Source organism: Melanotaenia boesemani, chromosome 23 (genome assembly GCF_017639745.1).
Source record: "Melanotaenia boesemani isolate fMelBoe1 chromosome 23, fMelBoe1.pri, whole genome shotgun sequence".
In the NCBI taxonomy this organism is placed as follows: domain Eukaryota; kingdom Metazoa; phylum Chordata; class Actinopteri; order Atheriniformes; family Melanotaeniidae; genus Melanotaenia; species Melanotaenia boesemani.
The window spans coordinates 7,415,286-7,429,132 of record NC_055704.1 but is presented as its reverse complement, the minus strand read 5'-3'; the positions used below and the strand labels follow the sequence as shown (position 1 = coordinate 7,429,132).

The 13,847-nt window shown below is 39.4% G+C and overlaps 1 protein-coding gene and 1 long non-coding RNA gene across 2 annotated transcripts in view; one reads left to right on the top strand and one right to left on the bottom strand.

Annotated features, from left to right (window-relative positions):
- Positions 1 to 13,847, bottom strand: part of LOC121634490 (thyrotropin-releasing hormone-degrading ectoenzyme-like) — a 290,942-nt gene that overhangs the window by 62,739 nt on the left and 214,356 nt on the right. The window contains exons 9-10 of the mRNA XM_041977162.1: positions 9,728 to 9,793; positions 8,706 to 8,884 (exon numbers count right to left, since the gene is read on the bottom strand). Coding sequence (XP_041833096.1) covers positions 8,706 to 8,884; positions 9,728 to 9,793 — 245 coding nt within the window. The remainder of the gene's footprint in view (positions 1 to 8,705; positions 8,885 to 9,727; positions 9,794 to 13,847) is intronic.
- Positions 7,154 to 10,230, top strand: LOC121634508. The gene is made up of 3 exons (XR_006009250.1): positions 7,154 to 7,164; positions 8,388 to 8,391; positions 10,044 to 10,230. It is a non-coding gene; the product is annotated as an uncharacterized LOC121634508 (long non-coding RNA).

Sequence of the window (13,847 nt, the reverse complement as noted above, 5' to 3'; positions counted from 1 at the left end):
ATCTTGACGTTGAACCGCAGTTAAGGATTAAAAACGAGTCAAAACATGAGGAAGTTTGGAAGATTTACAACTCTTCCTTGTTGGAAGAAAAGCAGCAGGAGCTCAACGTGGATCCCGTCAAGTTGATGTTATTTCATCCCCCTTCTCTTACTAGTCAGTTAAATATGTTGGAGGTTAAGCTGGTTTGAGCCGGATGTTGGCCGTAAGTTTGTCTGAGAGAAGCCAAGTCAGCTGACTCATCATAAACACACACACACACTGAGCAAACACACACTTTCTGCAGACCCATTTCAATCTGAACAGTTACTATAATAATAATTACACTAATAAAAAGAAAAACTTCAGTTTCATTAAGACTGTTTTAATTAAACTCATATTTTAATTAGAGCAGATCTTTCTGAGAGACTGAAAGCAATCAGACCGACACACAGATCAATTAAGACGAATGTGTGTGTGTTTGTACTGTTTATGGTGTATGTGTGCCATAGGTTTATCAGCCAAACATAAAGGCCTTTTTTCTTCCTATAGCAGCAGTTTTGACGCTGCAGGCAAGCTGTGGATCGATACGGCGGCCAAATAACCAAATACTTAATCTGATATGTTCATCGGAGACGAGAAGTCAATCACACACACTTCATCACAGCAGCATGGGCAGCAGATGTGTTTATTAATATTGATGTGAGTGTGTGTCCTCAGAGTTGATGGTTTATTCATCAAAGGCAGAAAACCAACTGCAAGTGGAAGGAGAAGCAGCAGGATGGCATCGATACGTGAAAACGGGAAACTTTCAGGAAGTCTCTCGACTGATCTTCACCTCCTTGTCTGCTTCTGCCCCCCGCTGTTAATCTTCCTCCACTAAAGAACATTTTGACCTCATTAATGCTTGTTTTTTCAAGCAGATAAAATTAAAACTAAAAGGTCAGAAGTACTCCAAGCAGCTTACCAGAAAACAGCGTCAGCATCACGGGGGCCAGGAATGTGCTGAAATCTGGACCACATGGGGCTCAGTCGTAGCTCAGTGTGAATGAAGTCCTATTTATGCTCCCTTTGTGTATGTAAACAGGTACGTTAGTGTCAAACGTCACTGCCTACACACTCCCATGTGTCCTTTACGTTGGCATGGTTGTTAGGCAATAAACCAGGGTTACAGCGGGTTAGCTGGGCTCCATCTTTTCACCCCAGGATCATTTAAAATGTTCAAAATGATTTCCCTTTTTGAAATGACAGGCTGATCTGTTTCATGGCGAGTTATCTGCCATACTGGCCCCTGACAGACAGATTTAATTTAACCTCTGCTCAATCGCTGATGCACTACTAACCATCCCCACATCAGTACCATGGGTGCCCGAGCCTATTTAACAACAGTTTTTTCTGCACTGGTTTCCTGTCAGTTTTAGAAGACATTTTAAGGATCTTTTACTGGTTTTTAAAGATATTAATGGTCTTAGTCCTAAGTATTGATTCTGAACTGTAATTAGATTATGAGCCTGTTAGATCCCTGAAGATCTTCAGGACAGGGTTTTTAATAATTTCCAAAGTTAGAACTAAAATCCATGTATAGAGAACTTTCTCCTCCTCTGGTCCATGTTTGTGAAACAGCTTTCCTGAAGACCCGAGGACAGTAAAAAACATTAATGATAAAACCAGTCCAGTTTAGGAATCTCTTACTAGACCACATCAGTATTGAGACAATGTCTCCCTCTGGTCTCCTGTGATTAGCTCCATCACTTAGTGTAGGTGAAAAGTTGTGACCTCGTTACATTGGGGGTCAGGTATTGGTGGGGGGTGCCTGATGGCTGCAGGTCCCTGGTGGTTTTCCACAGTGGGGATCTGGGCTGCTCCACTGTAGGGATGGCTTTATGTCCGGCCCCAGAACCCAGGTGGCTGGGTGGTTCTGGGGTGGACTGGGCCGGGGTTCTGGGCTCTGGTGCCCATGAGTGGGAGGGGCACCAGAGCCTCTAGTTTCTTGGGACCTTGCGGTGTGGCTGCCCTGGATGGCTGGTGACCTGCAGGGCCAACCTTGTCCCACCGAAGCCTGTGCACCATGACCGCGGGGGGCTCTGGCTCGGGCCTTTCTCTGCTGCTGTTTGGATGGGTCCAGGGTAGTCTTCGTGGTGGGGTGGCTGGGGTTTGTGCTCAGGGATTGCTGCTGATCACTCGAGTTTACATACTTAATTTTTATTCAGCATTGTTTATTTTAAAATCCTTTTTAGTCCCTTTTAACTTATATTTTCTTTTATTTACCTAATCTCTAGTTTTTCCTCCTCACTGCTTCTCAGTTCAGTTTTACACAGTTGACTCAGATCAGCTGATTTCTGTGTGTGGTTATGTTTGTGTATGTGTGAAAGAGACTGACAGACACCCCCCCCTTTCTCCATTATTTTTACAAAGCACTTCGAGTTACAGACTTTATTAAATGTTATATGAATGAATGATTGACCACAACCACCATTTAGTACACGTTTGATTGCTGCTGATTGGTTCAGATGCTTCTGTTACAATCGTTACCCACACTAAATCAACATACTGGACTGGAGTGTGAGACAGTCCAAGACTTTTGCACAGTAATCTGAAAATATCCAGCAGATGATTAATTTAATGACATGTAACTCTGAATAGGGGTGGAGGGGTTGAAGATACTAAAAAATGACAGCTCTGAAATCAGATGTTTAAGTAATATTTGATTTATGTTGATATTAATGTCATAATTCTCCCTCTGGAATCTTTGCTTAGTTAAATCTTCCTGCCTAAGACAGGTATATCTATATATAAATAAACCTTAAAGCCTTACAATGCTGCTTTTATGGATTCCTGAATTATTCATCGCTGCCCTGTTCAACATTAAAGCTCATTAAATCAAACACAGCATCTCGTTTTACCCGTCAGCTGATGAGGCTTCTCTTCTGCGCCCCATCCAGACTAAGCTTTCAGTCATGTTAGCTGCATCTGGTTTCTACTCATCTGTTTGACAAGTCACTGCTTTAAAAATGTATATTTCTATCTCTGCTTCAGCTGTTTCATAGAGAGAAAATAAAAGACTAGTGGAAGAAATAATCTCAGCTTTAAAAATGTCGCCCGAGTGCTGAGAAATATTTATTTTCTAAACAAGGACCTTCCTGTCCAAGTTCATTTTCAATGACTGGTTGTTGAGGTAATGAAATAGCTGGTTGGCTGCCAGGCAGTTCATAAGACTGTCAGTAACTTGTTAGTTTGGTATGTTTTATTCATTTAGGAACAAAAGCTGTTTTGCAAGAGATGTGAAATCAAACGCCATGCAATCATCACAGCATGAAAGCTGTCATGCATCAAACACAGAGACATGCTAATTAAAGTGTTCGCAAGTAAGTCACAAAGAAGACTGTTCAAGTTCAGAAGAAGTTCTTCAGCTTCACATTGTTTTACAGCTCATGCCAACAGGAAGTTGCATGCTCTTAGTAAGACCTGTGATGTTTACATTTTGTATTTTTGTTTTTTAAAGAGCAGGGCAATAGCATCTTGGACTGTGGAAATTTCTCTGTTCTGCATATTTCTGCATCGATGACACAAACACTTTAAGCCTGAATATTATAATGTGTCATAAATGGTATTTTTACACAACACATGGATGGTAAAGTTTTATCATTAACTGCCACGAAACACCAAAATAGAAGTAACAGCTAATCAAAGGAGCTCCAGCTTTTTTGCTATACAGAACTCAGATAATTAAAAAGAAAAATACTGGGTATTATGATCTTGATTTAAATCTAAATACCATTTGTTGGTAATGGAGTTAATGTGTGGAGCTGTGTTAGCTGTTAGCTAATAGCTTTAATCTGAGCAAACATTTACAGGAGCACAGCTGACCGACTAATCAGCAAAATATTAATTGCTCGTTGTCAACATTGTGCTTCAACTCAGAGAGGAAAGAGAAAAAAAAAAAACAAATTTGTGACAACTTTCAGACCCAAACCTCTACAGTCTTTGGCCCTGTTTCCACCGACAGGTCTGGCTCTGGACGGGAAAGTTCGGTAAACCCTGATCTCTGTTTCCACAGCCAACTGAGACGATTCTTTCCACCAATCAATGGATTGCAGTGAGGGTCGATTTGGTAAGATTGGGAGCACAGTAGAAGGGTAGGATTGGATACTGTGGTATTCTTCACAGTTTTTGGCTATGGAAATCCCAGAAAGTGTCCTGGATCGTCCCATTCCGAGCTGGACCTCTTGTTGCAAACTAGTCTTTATTTGATCGTGGAGCATCTCAGTTTTCACCAGTGTCTAAATTCATGGGGTTATAAGCACTTGTACCTGGACTCCGTCAAACTTAAGTTCAGTTAAAGGACTCCAGAATACTTTACAAGAGGGTGAACTCTAAGGGCCCATTTTCACCAACAGGTGCGGGCCGGGTCGGGGCGCATTTTTATGTATTTACACAAGCGAAAACTAGGAAGAGTACCCTGATATCTGACCCGACCCATTGTACATTGTTGGGACCCTTCCTTGAGGGTACCAGTCTAACTGACCCCACCTGAAAGGTTGGAGTTTGACACACTGCAATCAGTTGATTGGTTGAGAAAAAAAAGTCACTTCACGTGCGACCTGGTTTAAAAACAAAGCAGGAAGGGCTCCTTGTTTAGAGCAACAGATTTTATTTTTGTTGATTAAATCTCCATTTAAAATGGTGTTACGAAGCATTGCCAAGAACAAAGAACACAAACTGGTGCCGCCATTGTCTTCCTTTGTTTCTGAGTCATGTTTTGGTTTTACTTTAAGGAAGGCACTGCGCTACGATGACGTCATGCTATTACATAGCTGAGGCATCTATCGCTATCTGGCTGATACTTCGCCTCTCGGGTAATATTACGGTGTGCTGTGGGAACGCAATAAAATTACAGTTTACAAACCATATCCGCACCCTAACCGTTCCGACCTGCACTTGTTGGTGGAAATGAGGCTTATGACAATGGTTCTCAAATGAGAGAACATGCATTTCTTGGGGTACCTGGAGACACGCCGGTGTTACGTGAGACAATAGCTAAAGAGGATTTATTAGAATGCTTTATAAATTTGTAGATCCATTGTGATCAATCATTTGAAATAAACAGATGTACCAAGCATGATAAAATAAAATAAAAATGTGTAACTGAGGCAAAGTAGTTTTGAAACCACACTTATTTTTCTTTAGAAATTTCATGTTCATAATGTTTTCTTAAAGCATACTTAGAGATAAACATTGGGATAATGTATTTGTACCTCTTTCTGCTAAATTAAAGGGAAAATGTGGGGTTTTACTTCCTCATTTATAGGTTATCCTGCTTTTATTTTACTGGTCCAACCAACCAGAGATGTATGTTGTACCATACAAACTTACAGTTTGTATGTTACTGAGCTCAGTTACTCAGATACCTGTACTTGTCTGAAAAAAAAAGCAGCTTAGCACAAAAGTATTAAAATGAAAAAATAAAAGAAACCAAGTGTGGATATATAGTTTTATTGGGATGCTAATAATAATAATAATAATAATAATACTGTAATAACACCTCAGATGTCTGTATAAAACCTAAAGGTTTTAGATTTTTACTATTTCTTTTAACATATTCTTAAACACATCATCTTAATGCCTATCATAAACAGCATCAGAAACCCAGCTACAGCCTTCTTTGGGGTAATTTTGTCACATGGCCCTCCCCGTGGTACTCACCTCTTTATTTCTTATCTCTTGTCTGTACAGCACATTTATCCTGCTTTGATGTAAAAATGTCTTAAAAAATGTTTCAAAGCAAACAAAAACAGCATGGGGCATGATTTTGATCCTGACATAATTTGGACTGGGACTTATAACCATCGGCAACAACTGTCTGAGCTGTAAAGCGCCATGTGATTCAAAGCTTTTGTAAGGAGCCTCATTAAACCCCATGAATAACAGCCTGTTTAAGAGCTCCCAAAGCATTGGACACATCTGAAACCAGTGCAGAAAACTGCAATGTTTTCTTCAGTGGCAGTTATTGTACAATAAACCTGAGCGCTCTGGTTGAAGAACTCCATTTTTTCCTCTCTAAAGCAGCATTATTAAAGGTTTGCACAGCTTGCACACAGCCCAACAACAATTTAGGCTATAAAAGTTACCATTAACGATTACATTCTGTTTCATTTCAGCTGTAAGTCTGTGACTTCACCCTGCATGAAAGGACTAACAGAAGAAAAAAACTTCAGTTTGAGTCAACATTGTTTAACACTTTGAGACAGTGCTGTGCATCTGGACTCAGCTCTCCAACTCAGTCCACTGCTGCTGCATTCAGCCGTGACGCCCAAACAACTAAAAAGCACAACAACTGTGTCTTTGTACAAGCAGTGCTGAGCGCTCTGGGACTGCGGAGTGTGTCTAAACGCAGCCCCGTGAGACTCAGCCTTTAACAAACGGCTTTGGTTCATCAGTCGACGAGACCTCGAGACGAAGGAAGAGCAGGAGAAGAAGAGCAGAGCATGAAATGAGAGAGAAACTGACATGATCATAAATGTTAGCTACAGTACAGAAATATGACAGAGAGGATGGAAAGGGGAACAAAGTGACAGATAAAACAGAGGAAATGACCTTATGAAGTATTGATGGAGGAGAGAGTGGGTCGATGAAACAGAGGAGAATAAACTCTAAAGGTTGCAAAAGATGTGAATTAAACATTGTGTGAATCAAATATGAATGACATATAAAAGATGTAAAGGCAGTGAAGGAGGTGAGGAAATAGTGTTTTATTTCCAGGAGACAATGCAGCATGATCTCTAAGATACAATTTAAAGGCTTAATGTTGTGTGAAAAAAGGAGTTCCAAGATAATTCTTTTAGTGGTCAGTGTGGCCACGGGAATCCAGATTAGCCATTCTTAGAGCCTTGAAAACACAAAGTCATCCAAACACCACAAGAATGTTTATAGACTTCTCATTTTTCATGTATAACAACATTAAAATTACTACAATATAGCATTTTAAAACATATATTGTTGAAACACAAATAGCAAACCCAAGTAATGACATGTATTAGCATTTTGCCTGACTGGTGATTAGCCTTGATTAGCTGCTCTTATCAACTATAGAAGTAACAAAGATGATAAAGAAGAGAAAGTTAAAACCTTTTGTTTGTTGTTTTAAGCCTAATTTATGCTTTATTGTAACCCTTGTGCTCAGATATTTCAGTATGTTTTCACATAACTTTCTGATGCATAGCCAGATGGTGCAAACAGCGCAGTACCACTGGAAAGCATGGGGGGCAGTGTTGTGCAATATAGCTCCTAAGTGACCAGTAAAGTAGCAATGTAGAAAAACATACAATTTCTTCCAATGCTCTAACTATTTTTAGGTCTCTTTCTGATGATGTACATTATGATCTCCTCCACCGTTATCATGTTTGCTACTGTCTGAAATTGTTAAGATAGCTTTCAGGTGAACTCTGCGCTCTGCTGTCTAGTGGATGTATTGCCTAACAACTATGCCAACGTAAAGCCTGCATGGGAGCACAGATCACCAGCTCAGGTCTTCAAGGCCCACTATCCTGTAGACTTTCAATGTGTCCCTGCTTCAACACACCTGACTGCTCAATAGCAGACTTGTGCGGTGCTTGTCAGAGATCCATTTAATTTGAATAAGCTGTGATGCAGCTGGTAAACATCTAATCCCTGCAGGATAGTGGGCCTTGGGCCTTAAGGACTAGTGATAACTAGCTAGCCAAACGCTAGCATTAGCCACAAAGATTTCATGACAGGGCACAAAACTGTAATCAAGGGATGGCTAAATAACTGCTCCAAAAGCACATGAACAGTATATTTCTGAAGCAGTTGGGTTCATTTTGAGGACAAAAATGTTTCATCCCATTTACATCTTGACTCATGTGACCAAAAAAGTTCAGATATGTTTTGATAAAGATCCCTTAAAGATGGACTATGTAACTTTCTAACCTTAAAACTCTGTTTCTGATTTGTTTGATGGCACATTGGCATCTTTTATGTACATATCAACACGTCAGCTGTTTTGAACGTGCACCGTGGCTGATTCAGCAAAGAAAAAAAGAACATTATTGGAGGAAGAGAGTATAAGAATGTGACAAAGGTAGAGAGCAAGAAATAAAATGAGTCAAGATATGAATGTCTTTTACTGGCTGGAGAGCTCTCACATTGCAAGTAGGAGGCAAGATGAATGCCGAATTAGCCGGCAATAGGGAGCACGTCAGTGAGAAAATCTGCCAAAGTTCTGTAGTACAACTTTAAAGATTGAATCGGACCTTTGAATCTTAATGAATGGAATATGAAGCATCTCCATGAAAACCAAAGAAGCACAGCTGCCTTCTGCTTTACCTTGCAGGAAATTCTTTTCTTGGAGCAGCTAATTTTAATCAACCAGGTCTTGTTTTTCTGGAGGAGAGAGGGGTGAAACCACACACCCAGGGGGTTCATCAAATGCAGTTTTTATACAAATGCAGCAACAGGTTGTCAGGCCAGACAGCAGGCTGAATCACTGAACTAAGCTAGTTTCTCTCAAATAAATCTGCAGACTTGGAGGAGATAAGGATGGATGTTGCATTTGTCGGATTATCATCAAAAACATTCGTTCAGTTCTTGCTGTGTGTGTCTGTAGACTAAAACCATATTAATCAAACTGCGATTCAGTCTCATCATCATTGCTTGTCAGTGAAACAAACGGAAAAATAAGCTTTAACTTTGTGGAGGTTAAGAAGACTGACCTGATGTTTTTTCTGACTTCCGGTCCATACAGGAAATGCTCCTGGTTGACGGTGATGTAATGAGTAGGGAGCTGCTCTGATTGGTTTTTGCTGAGGGTGAGAATGGGGTAGCCCATTTGTAGAGTCCACCTGTCCATCATCTCTCCAATGTTGATGTCCCGCCCCTCTGAATGCATGGCCTTTAGGGAAAAAAAGAAAGTTAAATAATTAAAGAAGCAGGGTGTAACAAAAACAAAAGGTCCACTACAAAAAATATATGTCAACTAATATAACAACTGTGCTTCGATTGTTTACTAATCACTTCACTAAAATAATTTATATTTTTATTCTCTTAAAATGAGCCATTTATATCTACTTGCAGTGGGTCCACATACATATGCCATATTTGTGCCACCATTTTTACTACAGTGTCTCTGAACGGACAAACAACCATGTGTGAAGCCCTCTGCAGTATGCATGTCTGGAAGAATTTTGCCCACTGACAACCACTGTCCATTCATAACTATGCTTTGTATTTGAAGTAATTTCTATGCCAGTCTTTACCACTAGATGTCATTATTCTTACAAAAAGTACCTATTAACTTCGGAGGACACCTTGATTGCTTTCCAGTGATCTGATCAGAGGTCTTCTAGTTTAATGTCACTCAGAGAAAGATGGCTGGCCTGAAGCTCATTAGAGACCTGATTGGACAGATGCTAATTTAAAGCGCAGTTTAAGTAGAAAGATCAACATTAATGACAGTGTCTCAATTTAAATTTCCTTCCTTGTTGAGCAAAGAAGAAAAACTAAGGCTCAAGTCTGACTTATGCTATAATGGCAACAATTAATGAGCATCTCTCTGGCCCTCGTTAGGACCATTAAACAAGTCCCAGCTTCACTGAACCAGACAGTGCTTCCATCCCCGAAAAATCAATTGTGCAACTGTTGCAGGGTGTCTGACCTGGTCTGACCTAAATCCTTTTGTCCAAGAGAGGATGGATGGATATATGGTTCAAGTACCAAACACACAGGGGAGTGTTACCTGGGACAGTTTGCTCCACAGATCGTCTCTGGCTGCATTGCTGTACATGTGACTCAGCAGATAATCCTGAAAACAACGATATTATGTTAGTCCATAGACTATGTCCTGGGAAACTACATTATCTGGTACATCTGTTTAAGACATGAACCCAGTCCTGAAAAATGACTGAAATAGTTAAATTGATATCCAATATTACCAATGCAACACCAGTTCATATTGTGTTCATTTATAAAATTTGGGGCATGCCACATATTATATCGATAGCTGATTCATGTGTGTAGAAATATTCTTCTAGATCAGGGGTGACCAAAGTCAGTCCTTGAGGGCTACTGTCCTGCAGGTTTTCAATGTTTCCTGCTTCAACACACCTAACTCAAATGAAATGGATCCAACAGCCAATTAAATTTTGCACAATTACTCATTATTTTAAGTCAGGTGGTTTTGGAGCAGGGATACATGGAAAACCAACAGGATTGTGGCCCTCAAGGACCGGAGCTGGACACCCCTGCTCTAGGTAGATATATTCATTCTACTGATAACCAGTTTGGTTTCAAGACTAAACATAGCTCTGATTCCTGCATATATGACCTGAAAGAGAGGCTAACTTCATCAGTCTTCTATGTTTTATTGATGCCTCAAAAGCTTTTGCTCCTGTTAATCTTACAAAGTTATGCAAGTATGCAAGTAAATGGGGTAATGGTGTTTCTGCTCCATGTAAAGTTGGCAGTGATGCTAGACAAAAGGGAAACTTATCCACAGTTCTCTTTAATTCATATACTGATGATCTCTCACAGCAGATAAAGGATGCTCAAGCCGCAAACATGGTTGCTAATTTACTGGTGAATCATTATATATGCAGATGATATTGTGATTTTTAGTCAAAGTAGCACCACCTCCAGCAGCTTTCTATTTGTTCTGCTTGTGAAGTGGAACACAATATTAAATATTATGCTAGTAAGGGAGTTGTTTTGATTTGTGGAACTTGAGACAAAAAGTCTAAAATACCCTGATTTTAAGTTGCCTGATAATTATCTGAGTATCTGTAATAACATTAATTATCTTGGACAGCACAAAACAAATGTCCAATGAAGAAGACATTTATAGGCATTAATGCATGATGTATGCACAAGCAAACATTCTTCTGCGCAAGTTGTCAGTTGGCTTTTGCAGAGGTAATGCAAAGAATTTGACTGATGCTTAGAGCTGCAGCTGCATCATTCCAAAGAGATTTCCATAGCCATCCTGCAAGTGGTTGTTCTTTTAGGCAAGCCTGAAATCTTTTTTTAATTTGTGTTATGTGCAATTTTACCTTATTCTTCACCAGTAATACATATACTAATATTTACACATCTTAACAAAACTCCCTTTCTATGATTCTAAAAGTTTTCAAATAAACCTTGTGGCTGCAGAGAAATATTCATTTCATTATGGGTACGCTAGCTTTGTGCAGAGGCCTGGTTAAAAGGGTAATATCTGCAAAAAAATACAACAGAGAAAGAATCTGATACTAAATTAATTAATCTCTTGAGATGACTTGTATGAACCGGTTTGAGGGCATAAACATAGTTGAGGTTACCTTATAGGGCACTTAGGACCAATCACTGGCTGCCAGGAGTGAGTTTTATAAATGAGCATTATCTCTATTCGTTGTCCCTCTAATCTCACTGGTTGATTGTAAAAGTTGATAGATAAGGTAGCAGAAAATATTTTTTACAAGTACAAGTGAAGAAATCTAGAAGTAAGCAAAAGCTTAATCTGTTAAGGAGATGGAGTATAGAGTATAACAGGTAAAGAAGTAAAGCTGTTTTTATTTTTTGTTTTTTTCAGAAGAGATAAGTCATATAGATGTAGATAAAAACGATCTTGAATGAGTATAAACCCATATGACTGGAATTACATAGCTGCTGCCGAACCAGAAATCTAACTGGGTGATTCAGGCTGCTGTGATCTAACAGTGGAAATTAATAAGAAGCTGTTTGGTTAATCGATCACCAGTGTGCCAAAGCCATGTTCTGGACCACTTTTACGGGTCTTACTGTGGATGCTGAAAGGCTTTTGAGAAAAGGCACACAGCAAAAAGAGATAACCAGGGTTTGCACTGAGTTTGGATATTGAGTTACTTACAGCCTGATTTTTCCTATACTGTCACATTTAACAGGACATGACAGAGAGAAACCCATGTTTCTTGCAACTTTGGCTGGTGTGAGAGATGAAAAGGCAGTTTCTTTTACAGATGTGATGGACAGACTAACTGGTAGTGACAACCAATATTTCAGTTTTAGGGGGTGGTTAGTTTGTCAGTGTGGATATCCAGGAAAATAAGCAGGAATGACAGGTACAAATCATCCCCTTACTTATTCTTTTTAAGTGCCTGCTCAAGAAGGCAATAAAAACATTTGTAAGTCTTGAGAGGCTGCAACACTCACCCTCCCTCTTTCTTCATATTTTCATAAACAACTCGATGCTCACCCTTCAGCTGGAATTGAGACGATCACAGTGCGCTCTTGCCAGGCTGTTGCCACTGTTGCATTAGAGGACATCTTCATGAAGCTGACACTTTAACACGTCTTTGTAGTGAAGCTGTGAGTATGTGTAAGCCTCTGGATCTTAACAGGCAGCACAAGGCTGCAGAACCACAACTCATTTATAATGACTAGCAGCCTTCACTGTGAGATGATATACATGAGCCCCATCAAAGTCTCTGGCTTTGTTTATTGTCTGCATGTTCTTTCACTGAGCTGCGATGACACATTACAGCACTGAGACTAAGTGCTGCCAGTTATAATAACCTCCATGTTATTTTTAGTTGTTTTTGTCCAACAAAACAAGTGGCTCCCCATTTCTATATAATATTTTTCAACACTACTTGGACCTGTCCATATCCTTTATCCTTTAACTAAATGCAATCTGCTGTCATTGTTGGGTTTTACAATGCCATTGCAAACTGAATCTGAGGTGGTATTGCTGTACTTATGTTCTCTTTTGTCTGCATTACTGAATAACATCATTACCAATAACAGATTAAGTAAAAAAACCACAGTATTTTGTAATTTTGACACATCAATTTGTGTACATTGAGGAATGAAATGGAAAAATAAAAGAAAAAAAGCCACCATTGGCAACCCCATGACCATGGTGACAAGAACTAATGACCTTGTATCTGCAACTCCTTGCTGACATGTACAGCAACATGGACATCTGGAGTGAGGATGTTAGACAGTGGTCCACAGTTCCTGATAAGAGTATCGTATCTGAAGATGTTGAAGTTTTTCTGTTTATCATATGAGTTAGACATCAGTGCATTAATGTAAACTATGATTCATCTGATATAAACTGATTTTAACAGCCTGAAATCCACTCTTTAATCTAAGACACAAATCTTGTTATAAGAATTTATCAAAATTCATCAGACTGCTTCAAACTTTTACAAGGGTTGGTCATTTTCTGTTTAGTCATTTATTTGACATAGTTACATTATAACTAGTCTTTTCCTGGAAGTCATCACTGTTTGTGATTTGTTGTGTTTCTAACCCAATGATTTATTATTGTCTGGTCACAACATTGTTCTAATTTATTCTCAACAGTGTTGCAGTTCTTTGTCTCTTAGTCCATTACCATTAACTAGGAGAGATAATAAGACCAAGTTAAGCTTGAGAGCAACATGGTTGTTGTTGTGAATAAACAATGCCCACTGCCCTCCTGTAGGTCAAGGTATTTAAAGCTACCTTTCCTATAGCACAGGTTTATGTGTCTGGTTTTACTGGGGTGGTTTAATGTGATTTTTTTTTTTTTTTTTTTTGTTTTGTTTTTTTGTTTTTTTCTCTCATATGCGTACCATGCTGATCTTAATTTATGGTGTACTGACCATACCAGTTTAACTTGTTTTTGCGTAGCTTTTCCTGCCCCACCTCTATGATTCAGATTTGTTTTAGCAACAAGAGACGGTTATGGAAGATCTGAGTAGTTAGTATCAATGACAGTATCCACTACCAGGGGAGTGGTTGTTTCCCTTCATGAGGTCACAAAGGGAAAGATCTCAGACTCACCCGTTTGAACACACATTCGCTAAAATGTGCAGCAAGCGAGAGGGGACAGAATTTTCTCATAATTTGGGCCTCAT